The 27320-nt window shown below is 41.5% G+C and overlaps 1 protein-coding gene across 4 annotated transcripts in view; it reads right to left on the bottom strand.

Moving 5' to 3' along the window:
- Positions 1-27320, bottom strand: part of lyst (lysosomal trafficking regulator) — a 364467-nt gene that overhangs the window by 59167 nt on the left and 277980 nt on the right. For 3 of the 4 annotated variants that reach the window (XM_041187582.1, XM_041187583.1, XM_041187585.1), the window contains 5 exons: positions 25708-25886; positions 21442-21648; positions 20935-21111; positions 17469-17545; positions 14966-15154 (listed from right to left, as the gene is read on the bottom strand). In XM_041187582.1, coding sequence (XP_041043516.1) covers positions 14966-15154; positions 17469-17545; positions 20935-21111; positions 21442-21648; positions 25708-25886 — 829 coding nt within the window. The remainder of the gene's footprint in view (positions 1-14965; positions 15155-17468; positions 17546-20934; positions 21112-21441; positions 21649-25707; positions 25887-27320) is intronic. The other variant, XM_041187584.1, reaches the window with a different exon arrangement.

Here is a 27320-nt window from a genome sequence, read left to right as displayed (position 1 = left end):
TTTTGCTACTTCTTCCTAAATTTTAAACAATGTTGAGTATTTAAGAACATAGAAGCAGCAATAGGCTATTCAGTTTCTCGAGCCTGCTCCTCTATTTAACTATATTATGGGTGATCTTCTACCTCGACGCCAATTTCTCGCACTAATCATACGAACAAGGAGAAGAAGTAGGCCATTCAGTCCCTTGAGCCTGCTCTGTCATTTAATAAGATCATGGTTGATCTCATAGTAACACCAAATCTGCATCCTGCCTACGCCGATAACCTATCACCTCCTTAGTTACTAAGAATCTATCCACCTCTGCCTTAAAAATATTCAAAGGCTCTGCTTCCACCACCTTTTCAGGAAGGGAGTTCCAAAGGCTCATGACCCTGAGGAAAAATTTCACCTCATCTCCATTTTAAATGGGCAACCCATTATTTTTAAACAGTGACCCCAAGTTCTAGGTTCTCCCACTAGAGGAAACATCCTCTCCACATCCATCCTCTCAAGACCCCTCAGGATCTTATATGTTTCAATCAAGTCACCTCTTACTCTTCTAATCTCCAGCAGATACAAGCCTAACCTGTCCAATCTTTCCTCATAAGGCAACCTGCCCATTCCAGGTATTAGTCTGGTAAACCTTCTCTGAACTGCTTCCAACACATTTACATCCTTCCTTAATTAAGGTGACCAATACTGTACACAGTACTCCAGTCTCACTAGTGCTGTGTATAACTGAAGCATAACCTCCCTACTTTGGATTCAATTCCCTTGCAATAAATGATAACTATCTATTAGCTTTTCTAATTACTTGCTGTACCTGCATAGCCTTTTGTGATTTATGCACTAAGACACCCAGATCCCGCTGCATCTCAGAGTTCTGCAATCTCCCACCACTTGGATAATAAGCTTCTCTTTTATTCTTCCTGTCAAAATGGACAATTCCACATTATACTCCATTCGACAGATCTTTCCCCACTCAATTTAATCTATGTCTTTTTGTAGCCTCATGATGTCCTTTTCACAACTTACTTTCCTACCCATCTTTGTATCATCAGCAAATTTGGCAACTATCTCATCTATCCCTTCATCCAAGTCATTTATATAAATGATAAACAGTTGAGGTCCCAGCACTGATCCCTGTGGCACACCACTCATAACATCATGCCAACCTGAAAAATACCCATTTATGCCTAGTCTTTGCTTCCTGTTAGCCAGCCAATCATTTATCCATGCCAATATGTTACCCCCTATACTATGAGATATTATTTTCCGCAATAGCCTTTGACGTGGCACTTTATCAAATGTCTTCTGGAAATCTAAGTACAGTACATCCACCGGTTCCCCTTTACCACAGCATATGTTACTTCCTCAATAAGTTGGTTAAACATGATTTCCCTTTCACAAAACCACTTTGACTCTGCCTGATTACACTGAACTTATCCAAGTGCTCTGTTATAGCTCCTTGAATAATAGCTTCTAACATATTCCCTACGACAGATGTCAAGCTAACTGGCCTGTTGTTTCCCATTTTCTGTCTCCCTCCCTTTTTGAATAATGGAGCTACATTTACTATCTTCCAATCTAACGGCGCCTTCCTTGAATCCAGGGAGTTTCGGAAAATTAAAACCAATGCATCAACCTAGGCACTTCTTTTAAGACCTGAGGATGAACTAAATCAGGACCAGGGCATTTGTCAGCCTGCAGCTCCAACAATTTACTCAGCAGCACTTCTCTGGTGATTGTAATTTTCCTGAGTTCCTCGCTCCCTTCCATTTCCTTATTTATAGCTACTTCTGGGTTGTTACTTGTATCCTCTACAGTGAAGGCTGATGCAAAATACCTATTCAATTCATCTGTCATTTCCTTGTTTTTTTCTATTATCAATTATCCAGACTCACTTTCTATAGAGCTAACGCTCACTTTGTTAACTTGTTTCTTTTTAAAATATTTATAGAAACTCTTACTATTTGCTTTTATATTACTGGCTAGCTCTAATTTTTCCCTCCTTATTAATCTTTTAATCATCCCTTATATTATGTCCAATCTTCTGACCCTCCACCAATCTTTGCAAAATGACATACTTTTTCATTAAGTTTGATACAATCTTTAACCTTTCTAGTTAACCACGGATGATGTGTCCGTCCCATGGAATTTTTCTTAGTCGTTGGAATGTATCTACTGTGTATATCCTGAAATATCCCCTTAAATGTATGTCACTGCACTGCTATTAACCTATCCCTTAACCTAATTTGCCAATTCACTTTAGCCAGCTCTGCTTCCATGCCCTCATAATTGCCTTTATTTAAGTTTAAAAACATGCTCTCGGACCACTCCTCTCTCCCTCAAACTGAATGTAAAAGTCAATCATATTATGGTCACTGCTATCTAGGGGCGCCTTCACTATGAGATTGTTAATCTCGCTTACTTTAATGGCTATTAAATTGTACTTACTTATTTCTATGTGCGTTTTCAGTTAATCCCATCTCGTTTACAATACCAGTTCTATATAGGCTGCTCTTTGCTTGGCTCCAGAACATACTGTTCCAAGAAACTATCTCAGAAACATTTATGAACTCCTCATCTAGGCTATCTTTGACTTTTCAAGTCCAGTAGATCAACATCTGTCACAGGGAAAATATCGGTACCTTTCTGACAAGCTCCAATCATTTAGAACCATAGAAAAGTTACGGCACAGAAGGAGGCCATTCGGCCCATCTTATCCATGCCAGCCCGAGGACACCCAGGTGCCCTTTCTAATCCAACCTTCCTGCACCTGGCCCATAGCCCTGCAGCTTACAGCACTCAAGGTGCAGATGCAAGTACTTTTTAAAAGAGTTTATAGTTTCTGCCTCTCCCTCCAACATGGGCAGCGAATTCCAGACACCCACTACCCTCTGCGTAAAAAAGTTCTTCCTCGTACCCCCTACACCATCTGCCACTTATCTTGAATTTATGTCCCCTGGTTCTAGAATTCTCCATCAAGGGAAACAATTTTATCCTGTCCATTCTATCCATACCCCTCATAATTTATTGTGTAACCCCTGTAACTGTTTGACCTCCCTAAATTTATGACCTCACACTTCTCTATGTTAAAATCCATCTGCCACTTTACTGCCCACTCCACCAACCCAAATATATCGTTTTGGAGATAATGGCTATCTTCTACACTATCCACTACTCGGCCAATCCTTGTGTCATCTGCAAATTTCCCAATCGTGCCTCCCACGTTCACGTCCAAATCGTTATTAAATAATGCAAACAGCAAGGGTCCCAACACCGAGCCCTGTGGAACACCACTTGAGACAACTTTCCATTCGCAAGGGCATCCATCGACCATTACCCTTTGTTTCCCCTTTACAAAGCCAACCTTTTATCCAGTTTGCCACATTACCCTGAATCCCATGGGCTTTTACTTTCCTGACCAATCTGCCATGTGGGACCTTGTCAAATGCCTTGCTAAAATCCATGTACACAACATCCTTTGCACTGCCTTCATCAGCCCTTCTTGTCACTTGCTTAAAGAATTCAATCAAATTTGTGAGGCAAGACCTTCCTTTAACAAATCCATGCTGACCATCCCTGACTTTTCCACATGACAGTTAATTCTCTCTCTCAGGACTGATTCTACTAATTTGCTCACCACTGATGTAAGACTAACTGTCCTATAATTGTTTGGCATTTCCTTTGATCCCGTTTCAAACAATGGAGCTAGGTTTGCATTTCTCCAGTCCTCCAGTACCTCCCCTGAATCTAGTGAAGATTGGAAAATCATCCTCAGAGGATCTGCTATCTCCTCCGTGACTTCCTTCAGCAGCCTCAGAAACAATCGATCTGGCCCTGGTGACTTAGCAACTTTAAAAGATTTCAACCCATAGACCATAAGACCATAAGACATAAGAGCAGAAATTAGGGCATTCGGCCCACCGACTCTGCTCCGCCATTCAATCATGGCTGATAAGTTTCTCAAACCCATTGTCCTGCCTTCTCCCCGTAACCTTTGATCCCCTTACCAATCAAGAACCTATCTATCTCGGTCTTAAATACACTCAATGACCTGGCCTCCACAGCCTTCTGTGGCAATGAATTCCATAGATTCACCACTCTCTGGCTAAAGAAGTTCCTCCTCATCTCTGTTCTAAAAGGTCTTCCCTTTACTCTGTGCCCTCGGGTCCTAGTCTCCCCTACTAATGGAAACATCTTCCCCACGTCCACTCTATCCAGGCCTTTCAGTATTCTGTAAGTTTCAATCAGATCCCCCCTCATCCTTCTAAACTCCATCAAGTATAGACCCAGAGTCCTCAAACGTTCCTCATATGTTAAGCCTTTCATTCCTGGGATCGTTCTCCTGAACCTCCTTTGGACCCTCTCCAGGACCAACACATCCTTCCTGAGATAAGGGGCCCAAAATTGCTCACAATATTCTAAATGTGGTCTGACCAGAGCCTTATAAAGCCTCAGCAGCACATCCTGCTTTTATATTCTAGTCCTCTCAAAATAAATGCCAACATTGCATTTGCCTTATCTACCGACTCAACCTGCAAGTTAACCTTAAAAGAATCCTGGACTAGGACTCCCAAGTCTCTTTGCACTCCAGATTTCTGAATTCTCTCCCCATTTAGAAAATAGTCTATGCCTCTATTCTCCTGAGCAAAGTTCATGACCTCACACTTCCCAGCATTGTATTCCATCTGCCACTTCTTTGCTCATTCTCTTAACCTGTCCAAATCCTTCTGCAGCCTCCCTGCCTCCTCAATACTACCTGTGCCTCCACCTATCTTTGTATCATCTGCAAACTTAGCCAGGATGCCCTCAGTTCCTTCGTCTAGATCATTAATGTACAAAGTGAAAAGTTGTGATCCAAACACTGACCCCTGCGGAACTCCACTGGTCACCGGCCACCATCCTGAGAAGGACCCCCTTATCCCCATTCCCTGCCTCCGGCCAGACAGCCAATCTTCTATCCATGTTGGTACCTTGCCTCTAACACCACAGGCTCTTATCTTACTGAGCAGCCTCCTGTGCGGCACCTTGTCAAAGGCCTTCTGGAAGTTCAAGTAGATAACATCCATTGGCTTTCCTTTGTCTAACCTACTCGTTACCTGCTCAAAGAATTCTAACAGATTTGTCAGGCATGACTTCCCCTTGATGAAACCATGCTGACTTTGCCCTATTTTATCATGCACTTCCAAGTATTCTGAAATCTCATCCTTAATAATGGACTCTAAAATCTTAGCAATGACCGAGGTCAGGCTAATCGGCTTGTAATTTCCCGTCTTTTGCCTCACTCCCTTCTTAAACAGGGGGGTTACATTAGCGATTTTCCAGTCTTCTGGGACCCTCCCTGACTCCAGTGATTCCTGAAAGACCACCACTAACGCCTCTACTACCTCTTCAGCTATCTCCTTCAGTACTCTGCAATGTAATCCATCTGGTCCAGGTGATTTATCCACCTTCAGACCTTTCAGCTTTCCTAGCACCTTCTCCTTGGTAATGGCCACCATACTCACCTCTGCCCCCCGACTCTCTTGAACTTTGGGGATGTTACTCGTGTCTTCCACCCTGGAGACTGATAAAAAGTACCTATTCAGTTCATCCGTCATTTCTTTGTTCCCCACTACTACTTCTCCAGCATCATTTTCCAGTGGCCCAATGTCCACTTTTGCCTCTCTCTTACCCTTTATATATCTAAAAAAAACTCTTGTAATCTTCTTTTATATTACTCACTAGTTTACTCTCATATTTAATCTTCTCCCTCCTTATTTCTTTTTTAGTTGTCCTCTGTTTGTCTTTGTAGGCTTCCCAATTCCCTGGTTTCCCACTGCTCTTAGCCACATTGTATGCTTACTCTTTAGCTTTTATGCTGTCCCTGACTTCCCTTGTCAGCCATGGTTGCCTCGTCTTCCCTTTAGTATGCTTCTTCTTTCTAGGGATGATTTTTTGCTGTGTCTCCCAAATTACTCCTAAAAACTCCTGCCATTGCTGTTCCACTGTCTTTCTTGCTAGGCTCATCTCCCAGTCAATTCTGGCCAGCTCCTCCCCCATGCCTCTGTAGTTGCCTTTATTCATCTGTAATACCGTTACATCTGATTCCAGCTTTTTCTTCTCAAATTGCAGGGTAAATTCTATCATATTATGGTCACTTCCTCCTAAGGATTCCTTCACCTTAAGCTCCCTTATCAAATCTGCCTCATTACACATCACTAAATCTAGAGTTGCCTGTTCCCTACTGGGCTCCACCACAAGCTGCTCCAAAAAGCCATCTTGTAGACATTCCACAAATTCCTTTTCTTGAGATCCAACCTGATTTTCCCAGTCTCCCTGCATATTGAAATCCCCCATGATCACCGTAACCTTGCCTTTCTTAAAGAACTTTTCCATCTCCTGGTGTAGTTGTGCCCCACATCCTGACTACTGTTCGGAGTTCTGTACATAACTCCCATTATGGTTTTTTTTTACCTTTGCGGTTCCTCAACTCTACCCACACAGATTCTACATCATCTGACCTTACATCATTTCTTGCTATCGACTTAATTTCATTTCTTACTATCAAAGCAACCCCACCCCCTCTATCAATCTGCCTATCTTTTCGATAGGATGTATATCCTTGGATATTTAGCTCCCAGTCCTGATCCCCTTGAAGCCATGTCTCTGTGATGCCCATAACTGCCAATTTCAATCTGCGCCACAAACTCATTTACCTTATTTCGTATACTGCGTGCATTCAGATACAACACCTTCAGTCCTGCATTTCCTGTCCCCTTTCTCATTGTCGCCCCTTTATCTGATGTGCTTGAAGTTAGATTCCTAGCCCTTTCCAAACACACTGTCCTATTTTGTGTTCTGGGGACTTTAATAGTCTCCTGGGCTCTCCTTTCTTTTCAGTTTTTTCATAATTTTCGATGAAGTTGAATCCGTGCCCCCATATGCTAACCTGCTGCTTTGTTTCCCATTAGTCATACTTCTTGGAGTTTTACCCTTCCCTCCCCCCCAACTCTCTAGTTTAAAGTCCTGTGGACCACCCTATTTACCCTTTTTGCTAGAACATTGGTCCCAGATTGGTTCAGGTGGAGAACGTCCCAACGATACAGATCCCTCCTGTTCCAACACTGATGCCAGTGCCCCACGAAATGGAACCCCTCTTTCCCGCACCACTCCTTTAGCCACATGATAACTTCCTTCATTCTCTCGTCCCTATGCCAATTTGTACGTGGCTCGGATAGTAATCTGGAGATTATAACCCTTGAGGACCTTCTTTAATTTAGTTCCTAGTTCCTGATAATCCCCAAACAGGTCTTCTTTCCAAGTCTTACCTATGTTATTTGTCCCAACATGGACCACAACAACCCCCTCCCTCTCCAATATCCTTTCAAGCTGGTCAGAGATGTCCCTCACCCTGGCACCGGGCAGGCAACATACCATGCGGGACTCTCGATCCTGCTTACAAAGGATGCTATCAATTCCCCTAATTATAGAATCCCCTACAACTACCACTTGTCTTTTTGCTCCCCCCTCTTGAATGGCCTCCTGTGCCATGGTGCCATGGTCAGCTGGCTCATCCATCATACAGCCCTGTTCCTCATCCACACAGGGAGCAAGTACCTCATACCTGTTGGACAAGGTCAAGAGCTGAGGCTCCTCTGTTCCTGAACACAGGATTCCTCTACCTGCCTCACTTGCAGTCACACCCTGTTGACCCTGACCACAAAACAACACAAGTCTATCTAACCACTCTTCATAACTTAAATGTTTCATCCCAGGCAACATCCTGGTGAATCTCCTCTGCACGCCCTCCGGTGCAATCACAGTCTCCCTAATGTGGCGACCAGAACTGCACACAGTACTCCAGCTGTGGCTTCACCGAGGTTCTATACAACTCCAACATGATCTCCCTACTTTCGGAATCAATGCCTCGATTGATAAAGGCAAGTGTTCCAAATGCTTTTTTCACCACCACTAACATGCCCCTCTGCCTTCAGAGATCAATGGACACACACGCCAAGATCCCTTTGTTCCTCAGAACTTCCTAGTGTCATGTCGTTCATTGAATACTTCCTTGTCAAATTACTCCTTCCAAAGTGTATCACCTCACACTTTTCAGGGTTAAATTCCATCTGTCACTTATCTGCCCATTTGACCATCCCATCTATATCTTCCTGTAGCCCAAGACACTCAACCTCACTGTTAACCACCCAGCCAATCTTTGCGTCATCTGCAAATTTATTAATCCTACCCCCCACATTGTCATCTATGTAGTTCATATAAATACTTCCTCTCTCTTTATGACTATCTTGTCCAATATCTCACAGTGTTCCTCCTGGACTACTATATCTACATCCTCCCTTTCCTTTGTCAACACGGAGACCAAATATTCATTCAAAACCCTTCCCACAGCCTCTGCATCTACACACAAGTTTCCACCTTCATCGCTTATAGGTCCCACTTTTTCCTTAACTAACCTTTTAGCATTAATGTATTGGTAAAGCATCTTTGAGTTATCTTTAACTTTACTTGCTAATCTTTTTTCATGCCCTCTCTTTGATTTCCTTATTTCCTTTATTACTTCGTCCTTGCACTTCCTATATTCGTCTAGGCTATCTGCAGTGCTTAGTTCTTTGTGCCTACCGTACGCTTTTTTGTTCTGTTTGATCTTCCCTGTATTCCTCTAGACAACCGGGTGGGTTCTAGATTTGGCTGTAGCACTCCTATTTTTATAGGGAACATGTCTATATTGTACACTGGTGAGGCCACTACTGGAGTATTGGTGCAGTTCTGGTCACCACATTACAGGAAGGACGTAAAAGCTCTGGAGAGAGGGCAGAAGGGGTTTACTAGAATGTTGCCAGGGTTAGACAAAAGTAGCTACGAGGCGAGATTGGATAGGTTGGGGTTATTTTCATTAGAACAAAGAAGCCTGAGAGGTGACTTGATTGAGGTGTACAAAATTATGAGGGGAATAGATAGAGTGGACAGGATAAAATTGTTTCCCTTGATGGAGAATTCTAGAACCAGGGGTCATAGATTCAAGCCAAGTGGCAGATGGATTAGGGGGGACATGAGGAAGAACTTTTTTTACACAGAGGGTAGTTAGTGGGTGCCTGTAATTCGCTGCCCAAGTTGGTGGTAGAGGCAGAAACTTTAAACTCTTTTAAAAAGTACCTGGATCTGCACCTGAAGCACTGTAAGGTGCAGGGCCAGGGGCTAGGTGCAGGAAGGTGGGATTAGAAAGGGCATCTGGGTGTCCTTGGGCTGGCATGGATAAGATGGGCCGAATGGCCTACTTCTGTGCTGTAACTTTTCTTTGGTTCTAATTAGGATTTCACTTTTTAGTGCTTCCCACTGGTTTTCCACTGTTTTATCCTCCAGCAGTGCTGTCCAGTCCACCTCAGCCAAGTCCCTTCTCATTTCTGAAAAATTTGCCTTCCCCAGTTCAAGATTTTTACTCCTGCCTTATCTCTGTCCTTTTCCATGGTAATGCTAAATCTAACTGAATTGTGATCACTGTCCCTGATATGGTCGCCAACTGCCACTTCACCCACTTGCCCTTCTTCGTTCCCCAAGACTAGGTCTAGAATTGCATCTCCTCTCGTTGGGTTTGTCAATAATTGGTTGAAAACATTTTCCTGGACACACTGCTTGAATTTTTCTCCCTCAGTGCCCCTTATATTGTTTGCATCCTAGTTGATATTAGGATAGTTGAAGTCTCCTACTATTATTGCCCTCTTGTTCTTACAAGCAGAAATTTGCCTACATATTTGTTCTTCTCTCTCCCTTTCACTATTTGGAGGTCTGTAGTATACTCCCAGGAGTGTGACTGCCCCTTTTTTATTTCTAAGCGCAATCCATAAAGCCTTGTTTGTTGACCCATTTAGTATATCATCCCTTCTCATAACTAGAATTGATTCTTTAACCATTAGTGCTACCAACCCCCCCCCCCCCTCCTTTTTTATCTCCTACTCTATCGTGTCTGAAGACTCTATAACCAGGGATATTAAGCTGCCAGTTTTGTCCCTCCTTTAGCCAGGTCTCTGTTACAGCAATGACATCCTGCTGCCATGTGTCTACCTATGCCCTTAACTCATCTACCTGGTTTGTAACACTCCTTGCATTGAAGTATAAACAGCTTAACCCCGTCAATTTCCCTTGCTGGACACTTTGCTTCTCCTGTAACTCCATGTCTATTACAACGTCCCTAGCTAATGTTCTACCTCCATTTTCCTGATCTGAATCTGACCGATCTGATCCTACTCCTGGGATCTTATCCACCTGCCACACTAGTTTAAATACTCCCCAACAGAACTAGCAAAAGCCCCCGCAAGGACATTGGTCCCAGCTCTGCCTGGGTGCAGCCTGTCTGGTTTGTACAGGTCCCACCTTCCCCAGAACCAGTCCCAGTGCATCAAGAATCTGAATCCCTCCCGGCTACACCATCTCTCCAGCCACGTGTTCATTTGATCTATCCTGTTATTCCTGCTCTCCCTAGCACGTGGAACTGGGAGTAAACATGAGATTACTATATTTGAGGTCCTGCATTTTAATTTATCTCCTAACTTCCTGTACTGAGCTTGCAGGTCCTTAGTTTACCTATGTCGTTGGTACCAATGTGTACCACGACCACTGTTCGCTTACCTTCCCTCCCCAGAACGTTCTGCAGCCGTTCAAAGACATCCTGGACCCTGGCACCAGGGAGGCAACATACCATCCTTGATTCATGTTTGCAGCCCCAGAAGGGTCTGCCTGTGCCCTTAACTACTGAATCCCCTGCCACTTATTTTCCTCCCGCCCCTCTGAGCAGCAGAGCCACCCACGGTGCCATGAACTTGGCTGTTGCTGCTTTCCCCTGAGAGGCCCCCCCCCACCCCCACCCCACAACAGTACCCAAAGTGGTATCTGTTAGAAAGGGGGATGACCACAGGGGACTCCTGCACTACCTTCCTGAGTCTTTTACTGTTCCTGATGGTCACCCATTCCCTTTCTGCCTGTGTAATTTTCATCTGCAGTGTGACCACCTCGATAAACGTGCTATCCACAACTTGCTCAGCATCGCGGATGCTCCACAATGAATCCACCTGCAGCTCCAGCTCCGAAATCCGGTTAGCTAGAAGCTGCATTTGGACAGACCTTCCGCACACATGGTCACCAGGGATGCTAGAAGCATCCCTCATTTCCCTCATCTTGCAGGAGGAGCATATCACGGGTCTGAGTTCTCCTGCCATGACGTCCCTCTTGATTAAGCTAGTTACTCCCTTAAAAAATATGCTAGTTCAGGGCCTTATTTATATTAGCTAGGAAACTTGTTTCTTGACTAATTATACTTGTACAGTACTACTCTATTACTTTTTTTTAGCTCCTACCTCAGTATTAAGCAATGAATTACTTTAATAGATTTGAAAGAAAAACTCACCAGGATTTACTCACCAATCAGCTGCGTTTTTTAAATCCACTTTCAGAAGAGTGTCCCTCACAGGGCTGGTGCATTCCTAAAAGTACTGCCTCTCCCTCTCTCTCTTTTTTTGAGGAGGAGGGGGGAAGGGAAACACTACAGCAATGTAACATTTGGGGCTATTCCATTCTTTGACAGTGGGTCCTCTTCGATACCCTTTTGGGTTGCAGTGACTGCACTGACTTCTCCCAGAATGCTTCTCAGTCACTTCTCACTACCGCTCTCTGTTGGATGCTCTTCCTCCTGTTAAGAGCAAAGGTCCTTCTCTTCGATCTCCTTCTGAGTTGCGGTGACTGCGCTGACTTCTCCCAGAATGCTTCTCAGTCACTTCTCGTTACCGCCCTCTGTTGGGTTTCTTCCTTTATGCTCCACCCTACCATGTGGTTACTGTTAGGGGCCCTATATATGACTCCCGCATGTGACTTCTTGCCTTTACCATTTCTCATCGCTACCAAACCATTTGCACATTCTGGTTTCCTAAACTTAGGTCATCCCTCTCTATTGTGCTAATACCACCATTAGCAAACAGAGCCACCACTCCGCCTGTTCCTCATTTCCTGTCCTTCCTAAATGTCCTCTACCTTTCAATAATCAGGTCCCAATCCACACCCTCCTGTAGCCATGTCTCTGTAATGGCTATTAAATCGTACTTACTTATTTCTTTGTGCGCTTTCAGTTCATCTGTTTTGCTTCGAATGCTTCGTGCATTGAGATACAGAGCCTTTATTTTTATCCTTTCATTATTTTTATTACCTCTAGTCTCATCTACTGATTCACTGCTAGATTTTCACTCTCTATCCCTTCCTGTAATCATCTGTTTTTCATTTCCCATAATAATAGCTTTCTCTTTTGCCTTGTCTCTACTCTTTGATTTACCACATCTTCCCAAATTTGATCCCATCCCCCCAGTACTTAGTTTAAAACCTTCTTTAATTCCCACTTATGTGGCTCGCAAGGACATCAGTCCCAGCACAGTTCAGGTGTAGACTGTCCCAACACACAGATCCCACTTTCCCCAGCATTGGTGCCAGTGCCCCACAAACCAGTACCCACTTCTCCCCACCAGGCTTTGAGCCACGCGTTCACCTCCCTAATCTGATTTGTCCTATTCTTATTTGCAAGTGGCTCAGGTAATAATGCAGAGATTATGATCTTTGAGGTTCTGCTTCTTAATTTGGTGCCAAGCTCCTCACACTGACTATGCAGAACCTGCGGATATTCCCCAGAAGTTGGTATTAGAACCATAGCTCATTTAGCTATATATTAATGACCCTGGCTTGGATGAATAGGGCAAAGTTTCAAAGTCTGCACATGACATGAAATTTAGAAATGTAGTTAACAATAAGGAGGATAGCAACAAACTTCAGGGGAACGTAGATAGGCTGTGAAATGGACAAATGGCTGATACATTTTAAATGCAGAGAAGTGAGAAGTCATTTATTTTGGTAGGAAGAATGAAGAGAGGTAATAGAAATTAAGTGGGGCAATTTTAAAAGGGGGTGCATGAAAAAACACACCTGAAGGTGACAGGACAAGGACAAGACTGTTAAAAAAGCATGCAGGATCCTTGCCTTTATAAGTAGACACATAAAAATACAAAAGCAAGGAAATTATGCCAAGCCTTTATATAAAAAAGGAATGGGCCCTAGCTGGTGTATTGTATCCGATTCTGGGCACCGCACTTTATGAAGGATGCCAAGGTATCAGGGAGAGTGCAGGCAAGATCTATTAGAATGGTCCTGGGGTGAGAGACTTCAGTTACCTGGAGAGACTGGAGAAACTGAGCAGACAGCGTAAAAAGGAAATTTGTTAGAGATATTCAAAATCATGAAGGATTTTTTATAGAATAATAAGGAGCATAAGGTTCAGTAACCAGAAGACACAGGTTTAACTGGCAAAAGAACCAGGAGGTGGCATGAGGGAAAACAAAGCACACACCAAGTTGCTATGATCTAGAATGTATGACATGATAGGGTGTGGATGTAGAATCAAAAGGAAAGAGAATTGCATATATACTTGAAGGAGGAAAAATGCAAGGCTATGGGGAAAGAACAGGGGAGTGTTGGACTAAAAAGGTAGATTTTCACAGAGAACAGGCACAATGCACCAAATAGTATCTTTCTGTGGTTCTATGACTATTTTAAAGAAGAGCAGGAAATTCTCCTAAGACTCTGGCCAATATTTACCATTGAATCAACACAATTAAAAGATTATATAGTCATTCTCTCACCTGTGTTCGTGGGAGTTGTGCACAAAGTGGTTGCTGCATTTCCTGCAGTAAAGCTTTGATTAGACTTCAAAAGGGTTTCATTGACTACAAAGCGCTTTGGAATGTTCCAAGATCATAAAAGCACATTACAAACACAAGTTTAGGTTTTTTCTTTTCCTCTAATTCTAACCTCTAACATTTAGTGCAGGCCTTTTCCTATTTTCTTATTCAGTGACTCTTGCTGAGGTGCAATTCCACGGCCACTTGAGTGAAGTGCTGAAGGGCTGTGGCAGTACAGTTGACAGTAAGTGTTGGCAGGATACTTACATGCTTTCCAGCAGGAGTTGATGAATGCCTATCGGGTGCAGGAGTCCAGTTGCTTTTACCTGTCCTAGTCCTGGGGTATTGGAAGACAACTATAGCACTCGGTTAAAATCAGTGCAGACTGAAAGTTCTAACTGTGACCACCATTTTTTTGAATAGCTGGTTTGATATTGGCTGTTGTTTTCACCATCTGGGCCATTGGAAGCAGCTCAAAGTGGATCATTTACCACCGTTAGTCAACATAAACATTCAAGTCTTTTAATGGTGCACTTTGTTTAACAGATCCATCATTCTGTGACTATGGACTCTATCTACTGACAGATGACGATGTTCATGTTGACTGCCAGGTGGAAAAAGTGTTCTCAGAATTAAAGATTGACTATATTAATACCACATTGCATTTTCCTAAATGGGTTTAACTCAGTAGGAAATACTTATTGTTGGTTAGTTAAAACCAGGTTACCTGGTTGGCCTATATAAATTGGGTGACAGATCCAATCCAGTTTAGGACATCATTTTTCACATTTAGATAGGCCTGCACCACCTGTGTTTTAAGCCCCAAAGGAAATCAACATTTCAGGTGACTGCCAAGCTCAATTATGACTTTTTGAAAGTCAAAACATGGATGAATATACCAGTATACTAGCAACAGTGTTTCTCATTGTCACTTTTAGATGAGGATCAGAGGTAAACACACTTCCTTCATAACATGGAAATAAAGCTGGCTACATGGTAAAACTTTTATCCCAAGGTTTTCTAAAGGTACTGAGGGTTTTCTCCCAGCTCCTATTTTGTATACACTGGTTTTTTAAAGTGGATCTGTATATCCTCTCATCTTAAATATACAATCATGTTGTGAATTGAAGAATTGTGCTCCAGTACTAACTGGAATATCTCCCATTCGAAATTGAAAGATTTTCCACCATATTCTCCTTGCCCCACCAATCGGTGACATGCCATCATATTGACCATTTTTACAAACTTTTAATTGTATTTCTGGGGCTTACCTGTCATGTGTTAGCTGCTGAACAAGTTCTTGCCAGTGCCTGCTAGCACTTAAATCTACCTTGTACATTCCCCTGATGTGCTGAATCACTTTCTTCCTCTCCATGCCCTGATGCAGTGAGATATTTTGAGTGATTTCAGCTGCTATTTTTGAAATATCTTTTGACTTCATATCTAGTCGTTGAAGGAGGCTAAAAACAGAAAAACAGCTTCTAAACTGCATTCAAATGACTAATCATTTATGATCTTAGATAAATAATAGCAATAAGTTATTTGACCAAGGAATGCATTACTGCTAAGCTTGATCCTCCTTTCACCTAACATCCATATAGGTGCTTTTTTTATAGCAGTTATCAGTCAACACTGATCATAAGCCATTCACTTTAATTCCATTTCTTTCCTTTTTCCTTGACCCCTTAAGTTTTCTTCAAGTTTAATTTCCTTTTAAACTTCTACTGGTGATATGTTTTTATTCTGATAGCTTCCCTTTTTTGCTTTAATAACTAACCCTAAATGTATGTACTTACCACTAATTAGCCTATAAAAGCCTTGTCAAATTGGTACAGAATATTTTAAACTTCTATTAAATTACCCTTCATCCTCTCAGCTCCAGTGGATATAGCCATAGTTCCCAGTATTCCTATCAGAACTACATGTAGTAAACCCAATTTTGCATCTTTTCCATTACACCATTATCCATTCTATAATGGGGAGCCCGAGACTACAGAACAATACTCCAGCTGTAGCCTAAATCAGAGTCATATATTCATCATCCCTTGTTTTTCTACTCAGCTCCTCTAGAAATAGAAACCCAAATCCATTAGCCACATTATATCTTTTCTATAAGGAATTCTGATTATAAAGGTCTGTATATCTATTCACCAACTCCACCGGCTATTTTATTGCTCAGGATTTTTTCCACAAAATGCATTGTTCTACATGTATTTACATTTAACTGAATTTCCCACAAATCTGCACCCTTCTCCAATTTTCCCATGTATTGCTATTTACTGCATTTTATCTCATACTTTGCTATTTTGTCTAATTTCCCACAATCACTCCCTCTATTCCCAACTCCCACATGGTGTTGCCTTTTATATCCTGCAAATTAAATTTGAGAGAGCTTTGTTACAGTTACCTCTGGCTGCATTTTCTGGCTATATCAGCTAACATTGAAATCAATTATGCAAACCAAATGCTTAAGAAGTCTGAATTAATAAGGTCACAAGCCAGTCTGTGACAACACTGAGCTATTTTCAAATATACTGAACTGACAAATCCTAAAACCAGTAGCACCTCAGCCAAAAATGGAGGACTTGTGAACTTGCATAAGATCCTGAAAAAGGATCACTTGAATACACAAAAAGATGCATTGCTGTGCCAATTCTAGACACTAAACAGTGTGCACGGATGGACCTCACAAATCCCAGTTGGGCCATTGAGTCACTGGCCTTGAGAAACACTGGAGGGTGACTCAAGCTAGGATGATTCATATGGCTGTCTCATCCCCAGTCTTCTCCTGTTTATCTTCCAGATGCTGCACCTTGGCAACAACTTTAAGTATTGCCTCAGCTTTGAAATGTATGCCAATGACATTCTACTTCTTTGGCACTATTACTGGCTCCAAGAAGGTTCAAATACCTTCAGAGTTACTGTCCCTGACAACTTGCAGAAGTGAGGATACCCTTATTATCTGCAACTTCTCATAATGAATGTTTTTACACCATCAATATCAAGCATTTATTTCAATGCTGTGCCTTCCATATAATTATGAATCCACAAACAGGTTATTTCATCAATGGACTATTAGACCACTTATAAAATCAATCCTCTACGATGTGTATTATAAACTAATTGCAAGTCACAGACTTTTTTTGATTGATTGCTTGCTTGTCTCCACATTTTCCACTCCACCACTTTATTCAGGTACTCCAGCTATTTAAAGCTCTCTCCCTCAAACTCTTTGCTTCACAGACTCAGTTCCTTCAGGAGTCACAAAAAACCTTGGTACAAGAACGTGCCTGCTTGCCCTTCAAATCTCTCCCATTATAAAGCTCCAAAATGCTCTTCTACATGAGGGGGATTTTAGAAATGAACATTATGGCTGACATTCTTCAGGTGAAAAGCTGTCACTGTGTAAAAAGTGTTTTCAGTAGATTGTTTGAAAGCAACACTTCAATTTCAAATATCATCAGCAGGGACAAGAGTTCCATTTTTTCTTTCTTTTAAAAAAGATTATTTATCCTCATTTTACTGTTGCTATTGAACTTGTTGATTGACCACCAAGACAGAGAGGGATGGCTTACACCCCAACCACTAGCAATACTCTATATGAATGGCTAGGGATGAGTGCAAGATAGCATTCCTTGTGAGGGCTTTCTTGTTTACTTTTCCCCTTCCCCAGCAGTGACCCTTGCTGGGTCAGCACCTGAGCAGAATCATGCCCTCCTGCTCCATGACACAGAGTTGCTGCCCCAATATGCATCCAAGCCACTACTACTTTACCTCTGCTGAGAAGTCGCCAACTTCTTCTCCCAAGCAGCTTTATTTGCACATTCTTCATTCGTATATTTGGTTTGCTCCTGAAGGACACAGGTACATATTATGCACATTCAAAGTTGGTATGCGTATTTCCAATTCATTTAATTAAAAAATAAACACTGACTTTGAAACTGTAATGCTAGACCTACATGCGAAGATCTAAGACTTTCCTTTCTGTTTCATACACCATGCTCAGTGATATAAAGTTACCTTTAAAATCAAATATTTTTCCAAACAAAACAACATCAGTGGTTCTTTGGAATCAGTTACTTTAAATGTCGAAAATGAAATAAAATTTAACTGCAGAATAAAACAATTGGTTTTGTGGGAAACTTTGTTCAAAACATTTAACTTTGCCAATTTTCTCTCCTCCTCTGTTGAAGGCACTGACTCTTTGTTGGAGTGAAGTTCTTCTCTAGTACCTCACCCAGGTGGCCATTATTTCCATTTGACCATAGGATGCAATGCAGCTAAGATTGATATTATCTTCATCTGACATTCACACAGGCACACTTTCTAATAGGCATAACTGGATACCCCCATACCCATTTTCTCAATGATAGTGGGTACTGGTAATGGAAGATGGCTGAACCAGAGCCATTGGGAGTAGAGGAGATGTGAGCCGGTGCTAGGGGTGAGCATTCCTCCATCAATATACAGCTGGTGGAGTGGTGAGCACTTCTGGGTCTAATGAAGCTATCTTTGCCACATTTCTGGTCCATGGTAACTCTCTTCCTTTTTCAGATTTTCATGCTTCTCTCCCCCTCTGCCATCATGCTGTACCATTTACACCTGCCCTGCCCTATCATCTTTTGTTACTTGTCCCATTATCTTCTCTTTTGGCCTTGTACCGTCATCTTTTTTGTCACACTCACTCCGGCCCTCCATCCTCCAACAAGATCTTTCCCTCTTGTTCTTTTCTAGTAATTTCCCTGGCTCTATACTTGCATAAAAGCTGTTAATCTCTTACATTTTCCATTCTGATGAAAGATCATTGGTCGGAAATGTTAATTTGCTTCTCTCTCCATAAATGCTGCCTAACATGCTAAGTGTTTCCAGCACCTCTACCACTGTCCCAGCTGATATCAACTAACTCTACACAAACCAGTAATTAAATCTGGGACCTTCCAGAGCTGAGTTGCTCAGTAGAAAAACTTATTGAGCACTGGGTGAGCCCTAAAAATGATTTTAAAGTAAATAATACCATCTGGCAAAAAGTCCTGAAATTCGAAGAATTTGTAAAAATAAATCTGATTTTCCTTGAATCTCCTTCACTAGTTTCAAAACTGTAATGAGAGTTTGACAACTGTAAAGAATCTAACCCTGGTCACAGGCGCTTAAGGCAAGATTTGGCAAGAACATATAATAGGAGAGTTACTGTCCCTGACAACTTGCAGAAGTGAGGATACCCTTATTATCTGCAACTTTTCATAATGAATGTTTTTACACCATCAATATCAAGCATTTATTTCAATGCTGTGCCTTCCATATAATTATGAATCCACACACAGGTTATTTCATCAATGGACTATTAGACCCCTTTAAAATCAATCCTCTACGATGTGTATTATAAACTCTTTTGGTTTGTAGCTAGAACTAATTGAGTCTGTATTAGGAACGTACATTTAGATTTTAAATCACTATTGTCTTCTGCTATATATGTGATGACCCAAGTGCTGGGAAAAGCCTGTATTTTCTTCTGTGTGTTGTCCCTTTAGGAAAAATGTACTGAGAAGTTTTTTGAAAGAGGATTAACTGGTTTCCTGATTATGACAGCACAAGGTTCTAAGAAATACCCATGTGACCTAGCGTTGCCATCAGGACGAATAGCAAAGAAGCAAAGGGTAAATAGAAGGCTTATTGCAATGGAGTTGGGCTTCAGTCTGTTTTTTCCATTTCGCAGTTGAGAACATGAGAATTGATGCAAAGAGAAAACAGGCTAGGCTCTCTCCAAATGGAACAGTTTCTTCTGGGCGGTCTTCGACCAAATTGGTATTGAAGCAGATCTCTAAGAAAGAGCAGAGGCTGTGTTACTGTGTGTGTTTTACAGCTGGAAAGGAGAGAACACTGAAGACAGGAAGATTGAGGGATTGTGGATTGGACAAAACCCATTGCTGCTATGTCAGTGATGCCAGAACCCACCAGTCTGTTTAAAGGAGTCGGAGACAGGAGTCTCTAGGAATTCTGCGCCATCAGGACAATCGTGACCCAACAAGTGCCAGGCAATGACCATCTCTAACAAGAGAGAATCTAACCATCGCCCCATGGCATTCAATGGCATTAGCATCGCTGAATGCCCCACTATCAACATCATGGGGGTTACCATCGGTCAGAAACTGAACGGGACCAGCCATATTAACACTGAGGCTACAAGAGCAGGTCAGAGTCTAGGAATCCTGTGGTAACTCAGCTCCTGATCCCCCAAAGCCTGTCTACCATCTACAAGGCACAAGTTAGGAGTGTGATGGAATACTCTCCACTTGCCTGGATGAGTGCAGCTCCAACAACACTCAAGAAGTCTGACACCATCCCGAGCAAAGCAGCTCGCCAGCCAGAAACATTCACTCCCTCCACCACCAACGCACAGTGGCAGCAATGTGTACCATGTATAAGATGTACTGCAGGAACTCACCAACGTTCCTTAGACAGCACCTTTCAAACCCACAACTGCTACCATCTAGAAGGACAAGGGCAGCAGACACATGGGAGTTCCCCTCCAAGCCACTCACTATCCTAACTTGGAAATATATCGCCGTTCCTTCACTGTCACTGGGTCAAAATCCAGGAACACCCTCCCTAACAGCACTGTGGGTGTACCCATACCACATGGACTGCAGTGGTTCAAGAAGGCAGCTCACCACCAATTTCTCAAGGACAATAGGGATAGGCAATAAATGCTGGCTTAGCGCACATTCCATGAATGAATAAAATAAACAGAGTGTTTGTAGATCTGTATCTTGTCAATGGCAGCTGTGTTTGGGGACTCTCGATAGAATATAGCTGCTGGCAAATGCGACTCATTGGCTGAAATGTTTGGATGGAAAAAGTGAGATCTCCTACAAAACAAGGGCCGATTTGGAAAGACCATGAAAGTGCCTATAGTACCATATTTGTATAGGAAATAACGCGAGTGCTTGTAACTATGAGGTATATCTTTGCTGTATCAAATATTTAAAGAAAATTTAATCTTTTTATTTGAAATATCCATCACCTATGAATAAATGTTTTAGTTATGTTGATTTTAGTTGGTTTGTTGCAGTAAAAGTTTCAAAACAGTGAAATATTGTCCTGCGGTTTTTTCCTCTGTTGGCTCTGTTTCCTCTCTGTGGGGATCCCTTTCCTTTTAAAAAGTTATTGGTCTCTGCGGGGATTGTAACTTATAAATGAAAATGAACTTTGCTTCAGATCTGTCTGAATATTGCCACCATACCTCTTTGATGGCTTTAATGAGATCTGGCTTGGGTGGCGCACTAAGTGGAATACACTTGTATCCACAAAGCTTTAAGGAGTTGAAGAAGTTTCCTGCTGCAGATTGCTGTTCCTTGGTCAAGGCTTCATTGTGGTCACGCATTAATTCATACAGATACAGTGCCAGCTTGGGTCCATGCTGAGGATAGATAGAACAGGTAGAGGCTCACCATTTAAAGCTACTTCAAATGAGCTGGTTCATCTGATCACAACAAAAAGATTCTTAAGGTTTTCTTTTAGTGTGCAATATATTTAAACAATTTTCAAATATCATGTACTGTAGAGGAATCGTGTTAAAGAATATGAACATTTGCTTTCCAAAAACCGACTGAAAACAGTCACAAAATTAATTCATTTTTCTTCAAATGATATTAAATGATTACCACATCGGAATATTCCACATTTTTCTTGATATGCTTCAGTGCAACTTTCTGCAAATATTTGGAAGTTTTCATGGCAGCTGCCTTACCTCCAGAGGTTGACCTAGACATTCTCGCAGAATCTCCTGATGGCTTGGTTCGTAAACTATCTCTAAAGCCATTGTCCTCTCTTCCAGTGGACGGGCAGGGCACAGAATGTGTACAAGCAATCGACCCAACTGGGACCGGAATGTCTCTCGGCAGGACCAAAGCATACGTTTCCACTGCTGCCGTGGGGGGCTATTTCTACCTGCTCCCTAAACCAACACATATACATCAATGAGTGGTCGAGACAAGAACAAGTTTCCAAGGAGCTTGAATCAGGCTGAGAAAAACAAATCTTAAAACATTGTGAACTCTGTCTAAAAACAGAATGCGTGGAAGGAAAGTCAAGCAGATTTTCTACTGTCATGTTACTCCAACTCTGGCTCATAAAATAAAGAATACCTCTTGGTTTAAACTTCTATTTACAAGGCACATAGGTCCCTATGACAACCCCAAGTGTGCATAGGCACTTTTCCCCCCAGGCTATCTAATCAGCCATGTTATTGATGAAGACAAGAAATAGAACTGGATCAAGCAAGCTTTCCCTTCGGATTCCTGATAGGAGTGACTCATCAAGTGCTCATGTTTGTATCCTTAGTCAAGTGCTATACAGTATATCAACCCTCCAGATGTACAATAGGTCAGTTTGTCAATGAGGTGGGGATTTGCTATTCTATCAGTATTGTGAGTAATTGTGAGAACTACTCCGTTAACTTTACCTTTGGGCTTTAAAAGAATTTCTGCACATCTGGGGCAGAATGTTGTGGTTTCCCTATCAATGGATCTGAAGGTGGTGGTGGTGGTGGGGGGTGTCATAAAATTTCTTTGATTTGATGGACATCTATGTATAAACTATACAACTTCCATTATTTTTCAATGTATCAAAACTTAAAAAGTCACAACACACAAAAAGCATTTTTTGCAAAGCTTTCCAATAAGATTTAGAAGCATGCAAAAAATAGCACTACAGAATATTTTATTCTGAATTCCTAGTACTTAAGATAATTGGTTATTGGCTTTTCCCACTTACTCAAGCTCTGTCTGCTGACAAGGATTTCTATGAATCCATCCGTGGCCTTGCCCCTGGTTCTGCAAACTTCTCCAGCTCTGGATCTCCAAAGCCACCTAAGCTCTGATTCTGATCTTTGCTCACTCCCTTATCCCCTCAACTTTTCCTTTACCCAACCAACTCTGCAGGGGAAAAAAATAAGGGACACTTTGCTAGAAGATATCAGAACCCACATTTTCTTTGAACCCTCTGGAGCAAGCAGCCAAGAGAATATGCTTTAAATCATTATCTTCCAAATCTGAATGACTGTGCTACCATCTGTTTACTTCGAGAGGATCATCACCATCTACCGTTCCCTAAAACCTTAATATAGGCTTGTGTTTCAGTGTGGGAGAGAGGGACAGACTGCTCATTTACTGATCTCTGACAGCTGTTCTAGTCACTACATCAATATGTTTTCCCTCTGGTTCCTCTGCTAAGGGAAGTGAAAGATGTAAAGCTGGGGGTGTTAGAAGTGGTAGGAGGTACAGGCAGGGGAAGGGAATCTGTGTTTTCAAACATTTCCCTTTCTATCTGAGTCACTTCAACCATTTATGGCGGTGTGGTTCCATCCAGTCTAATACACACGCCTCAAGTTCTAATGAAAAACCTGCAAATGAATTTCCCTGACTAATCGCATTAATGAAAGCACTTCATTTTTCCTAACTCATTTATCTTCAATTGACAATGGGAGTGGTTTCTGCCTTTCTGCATTTCCTTCAAACACTCCCTTAGAGCGCCCCTTGCATCTTGTAGTTCTGATTTAAGAGATTCAACCTGTCGCTCAGCTCGAGCGAGCTTTTGTTTACATTGTTTTGCTTCAGCAATTGCTAAATTAGCAGAGGCACTCATATGACCCGGCTGGTTCAATAAAAATGTAGTACGGTCAGCATCTCATTCCAGGTCACGAATCCAGAGTTCAGACGCGTTTAAGTTCTGTTAATTTTGTTTCTTAATACTTCTAATTCTTTTAAATGGAGCTCCTTTTCTTTAACTAACAGCTGTTCTAAGTCAAAGCTCCTTTGACTCTTACTCTGGGTGATCCCGTCACCCTTGGCAGCACAATAGTATGCACTGTATGCCAGGAGGTTCAGAGCTTTTGCTGGCCTCCACATTTTACTGTCGACCTTATTTTTAATAAAAGCAATAATGTCCTGAAATCCGACACCATTACCCTTTAAGAAACACTGACTGCAGCAACTGAATTTCATCATTGGACCCATGATCCAGTTTCAATTTGTACTGGGAAGAGATGTTATGCTTCATCTTAATGCCTGTAATTGTAAATTTTAACTTTCCCTACATGCAGGTGTTCACTATTGTTAGTTTAACATTTTTTAAAACTGTTACCAACTGGAGGTTCAGCCTTTAGTCTTGTCCTGCTGCGGTCGCCACTGTTTTGATTTATGGGGTACAACTGGTTTGCAATAAATCCCCAATTGTGAATTATCTAATAAATTGTTTGGTTCGCACTAGACTTAACAATCAGGCAAGGCTGAATACTTCAGTTGGTAAATTCAAAAGGTTTATTGGCAATTAAGAGGTAGAAAGGTGACAAGTTAAAAAGATAGAAGGCAAGGTTTTGATTAACAGTAAAAGGATTAACAACTAAAGACCTCACGGCTTCCTCGGTTGATCAGGCCGAAGGCATGGCATGACGATAACCCTCTCTAGGGCACTCAGTATGTGGACAGCATGCTAACAAAATGGCTACACGAATCCTTCACTTTATACCCTCATCTCATATTTTCTTATTTTGAATTAGCCTAACTGTCAAACAATAATTGGTTGACTTAACTGTCTGCTGATTTATAATTGGTTCCTGACACATGTGAGCATCTTCCCAAACAACAATACATTCAGGCTACTCAATGTTTCAGTATCTGATTTTTGTATAACACTCGAATAATGCCTTATTCTTTACCCATCTTAATGTGGCTCCCCAAGGTCATGAAGGCTTCAGCTCAGCACACCTTATCTTTCCAGACTAGCTTGAGAATCATCATTTTACATTTCTCATAATGTACAATTAACACATAATTATCACATGATTTTATTACAAAACATAAAACATTACAGACTTTCTGTTATATGTTATATTACCAGCCTTATCAATTCATCTATTGATTAATTATGTATCCTTCAACTGTCTCACAACTGAGGTTCGTTACGTGTGCAAGCATTCCTGGCTGGTTTCCAATCATGCAGTAACTGGTTAGCTTTAAAATATCTCCTGGATTAGCTCAAAATGGCTTCTGACCAGGTTAGCTTATTATATTAAATAATGTGTTGAATCAGACTACAAAATAGTCAAGTCACACTAAAATTATTGATTTTAAAAATTACTAACAGGCCTGCCCGGACCCTGTCTTCCTCTGCCCTTTACCTCCTGCACCCTGCCACCCCCACCCCGAGGCCACCAGACCCAAATTTAGGCCCCAGCTCCTTCCTGCCCTGAGTTGGGCCCAAGAGTGCTACTACTACCGCCAGGCCGGACCCTCACTCCCAACCCCAATGTACTCCCCGCAAGCTCAACCCACACACCTGCCAAAGCCAAACAACTCTCAGGGAAGAGAGTGCCAGCTAGTGCTGCTGTGCCCTTGTGGCTGTGTGTCTGCGAATGCACACTGTACTGGCTCTGGAATACACATGCACAGCAACACAGTGCACAGGTGCAGATGACAATGGCAATTTAGCAGTCCCTTCACGTGCTGCCCAGAGGAATCCAGGACAATTAATGGCATCCTGGGAAGCCTACACCCAGGATCAAAGCCAAATTCTGGGACAATCCCAGAAAACCCATTGGCGCTGGACCTTTCAGTTGTCTTGGTTCTGCTTTCGGGAACTCTCTATCCCAACGTTCCCCTCATTCCTCATTTAAAAATCTCCTCAAAGCTCATCCTTATCGCCAAGGTTTGAGTCATCCCTCCTAGTTTCTCCCTTTCATGCTCAGCAGCTATTTTTTCTTATCCCTCAAGTTTTTCCTGATTTATTTTACAAGTTTGATAACCTTAATTACTATCTTGTGATTTCAATTCCTCCTAGCTTCAATTTCATTAATGTTAAAAACAATCCTATCAGAAATAATTATTAAATACCTTGCAAGAATTAAGATTTCTAAGTGATGTTAGAATGTGAAGTCAACCTCCTGGTTCTGCTGAATGATAAGCAGTACAAATGACCAGTCTACAGGTATATTTTGATTATATGCAGCTATACTCACCAAAGATATTTTAATCCCTTCAATCATTAGTTTTAGCATTTCTTTCTGAAATGTTTTCATGTTGTTGCTTGGTAGCACTGATGTACATTCCTCGGATCCTTCAGCTGGAGGGGTTGATATTCTATAATAATGTGGATATTCGGATGTGCTCAATAAATCCAGAAAATCAAGGTCGGGATCTAAATCAGGACATGTCACAACATATCACAAATGTTAAAAAAAAAATCACAGTTAAAAAAAGTACAAGATGAGTAGGCTCACAAAGGTGGGGCAAAATATCAATTAGCACATGGAATTGAAGTTTTATCGTTACCATAGCAGAATAAAGAGCTGTCTACTTAATACATTGCATGTTTCTCATTTAATTAACACAAAAATAAGCCACATCACTCTTAATTAATCCGTTGTGGCAAAGACACATTTCTGAGGCTTAAACACAAAGGAGTAGTCTGCGCTGTGTTATGATCACAGCCGGTGTTAAGTACTGCGCAAATCAAATACCAGAGGGAAACCTGGTTTACGGGCCATACCCTTTTATTTTGTGTTCTGAAAATGAGAAGAAATTGTACTGATCTCAGCAGCAAGAAGTCCAGTAACACTTTTGGGATTTTAAAAATTGAAAATAAAAGTTTTATTAACAAGAGTAAAAGAAAACTTAAGCACACAAGATTACAGCTACACAGTTAAACCTAGTTTTGCAGCACATTCGCCCAAAAAGACTATCTACTTGGTCAGACCCACAAGTAAACACCTCCTAGGCAACACTTCCTTATAGACGTTTAACTATTAAAAAAAATCCAGCAATATTATCCAAGGCAAACTGCTGTAGCTTTAATAAAGGCACACCACATGACATCTAACCCTCTTCCACTCTGCAGTGGAGATCCAAACTTCAGGATAAAACTGCTTTCTGCAGTCCGAGACTTATCTGGTTTAACTAGATGGTTGATTCAAACTTGCATCTTCCCCTAGCCCAAAGCCACAGCTCACCACTCAGCTCTAGCTCAACAACATCCACAGCTATAGCTACTCTAAGCTCCACACAGTAACTGTAAAATATCTTTTTCCTCTTTCATCTCAGATTCCATTGTTCTCACATCTCTTTGAGACTCAAATCCTTCCAAATATAAGATCCTTCATGTTTCTATCTTGTCTTTGCATTCAGGTCAATAAAATATAATGCCCGCCTTCTACTTACCCTATGGAACTCCTGCAAGGTGCAAACATGATTTTTTACACCTTTGATTTCCCCTTGATATTCAAACAAACTCTCAATTTATTTAAAAATGCAAATATTAGATCTAATCTATTCACTGGTACCTGAAACCTACCACCTCTATCCTTCTCATGTTTTAAACCCCCGAGACAACCTGCCTCCTATTAATCTCTGACCAGCTTAATTAAATCACACACACATAGCCTTTCCACAGAATAGCACAATATTCCCCTAAAATATTTAAAAAAACACCCATTTCTCACAGCTGAGAAAAGTTAATATAGCTAATTGACTCTCTCGTCATAATAATTATTTTGGATGAACTCAACAGTTTTATTTTATTATTTTGACAGATTATTCCAAAGATTTATCATTCTTTGACTGAAAACGTTTTCTT

This window comes from Carcharodon carcharias, chromosome 5 (genome assembly GCF_017639515.1).
Source record: "Carcharodon carcharias isolate sCarCar2 chromosome 5, sCarCar2.pri, whole genome shotgun sequence".
In the NCBI taxonomy this organism is placed as follows: domain Eukaryota; kingdom Metazoa; phylum Chordata; class Chondrichthyes; order Lamniformes; family Lamnidae; genus Carcharodon; species Carcharodon carcharias.
This window is presented reverse-complemented; position numbering and strand designations above follow the sequence as displayed.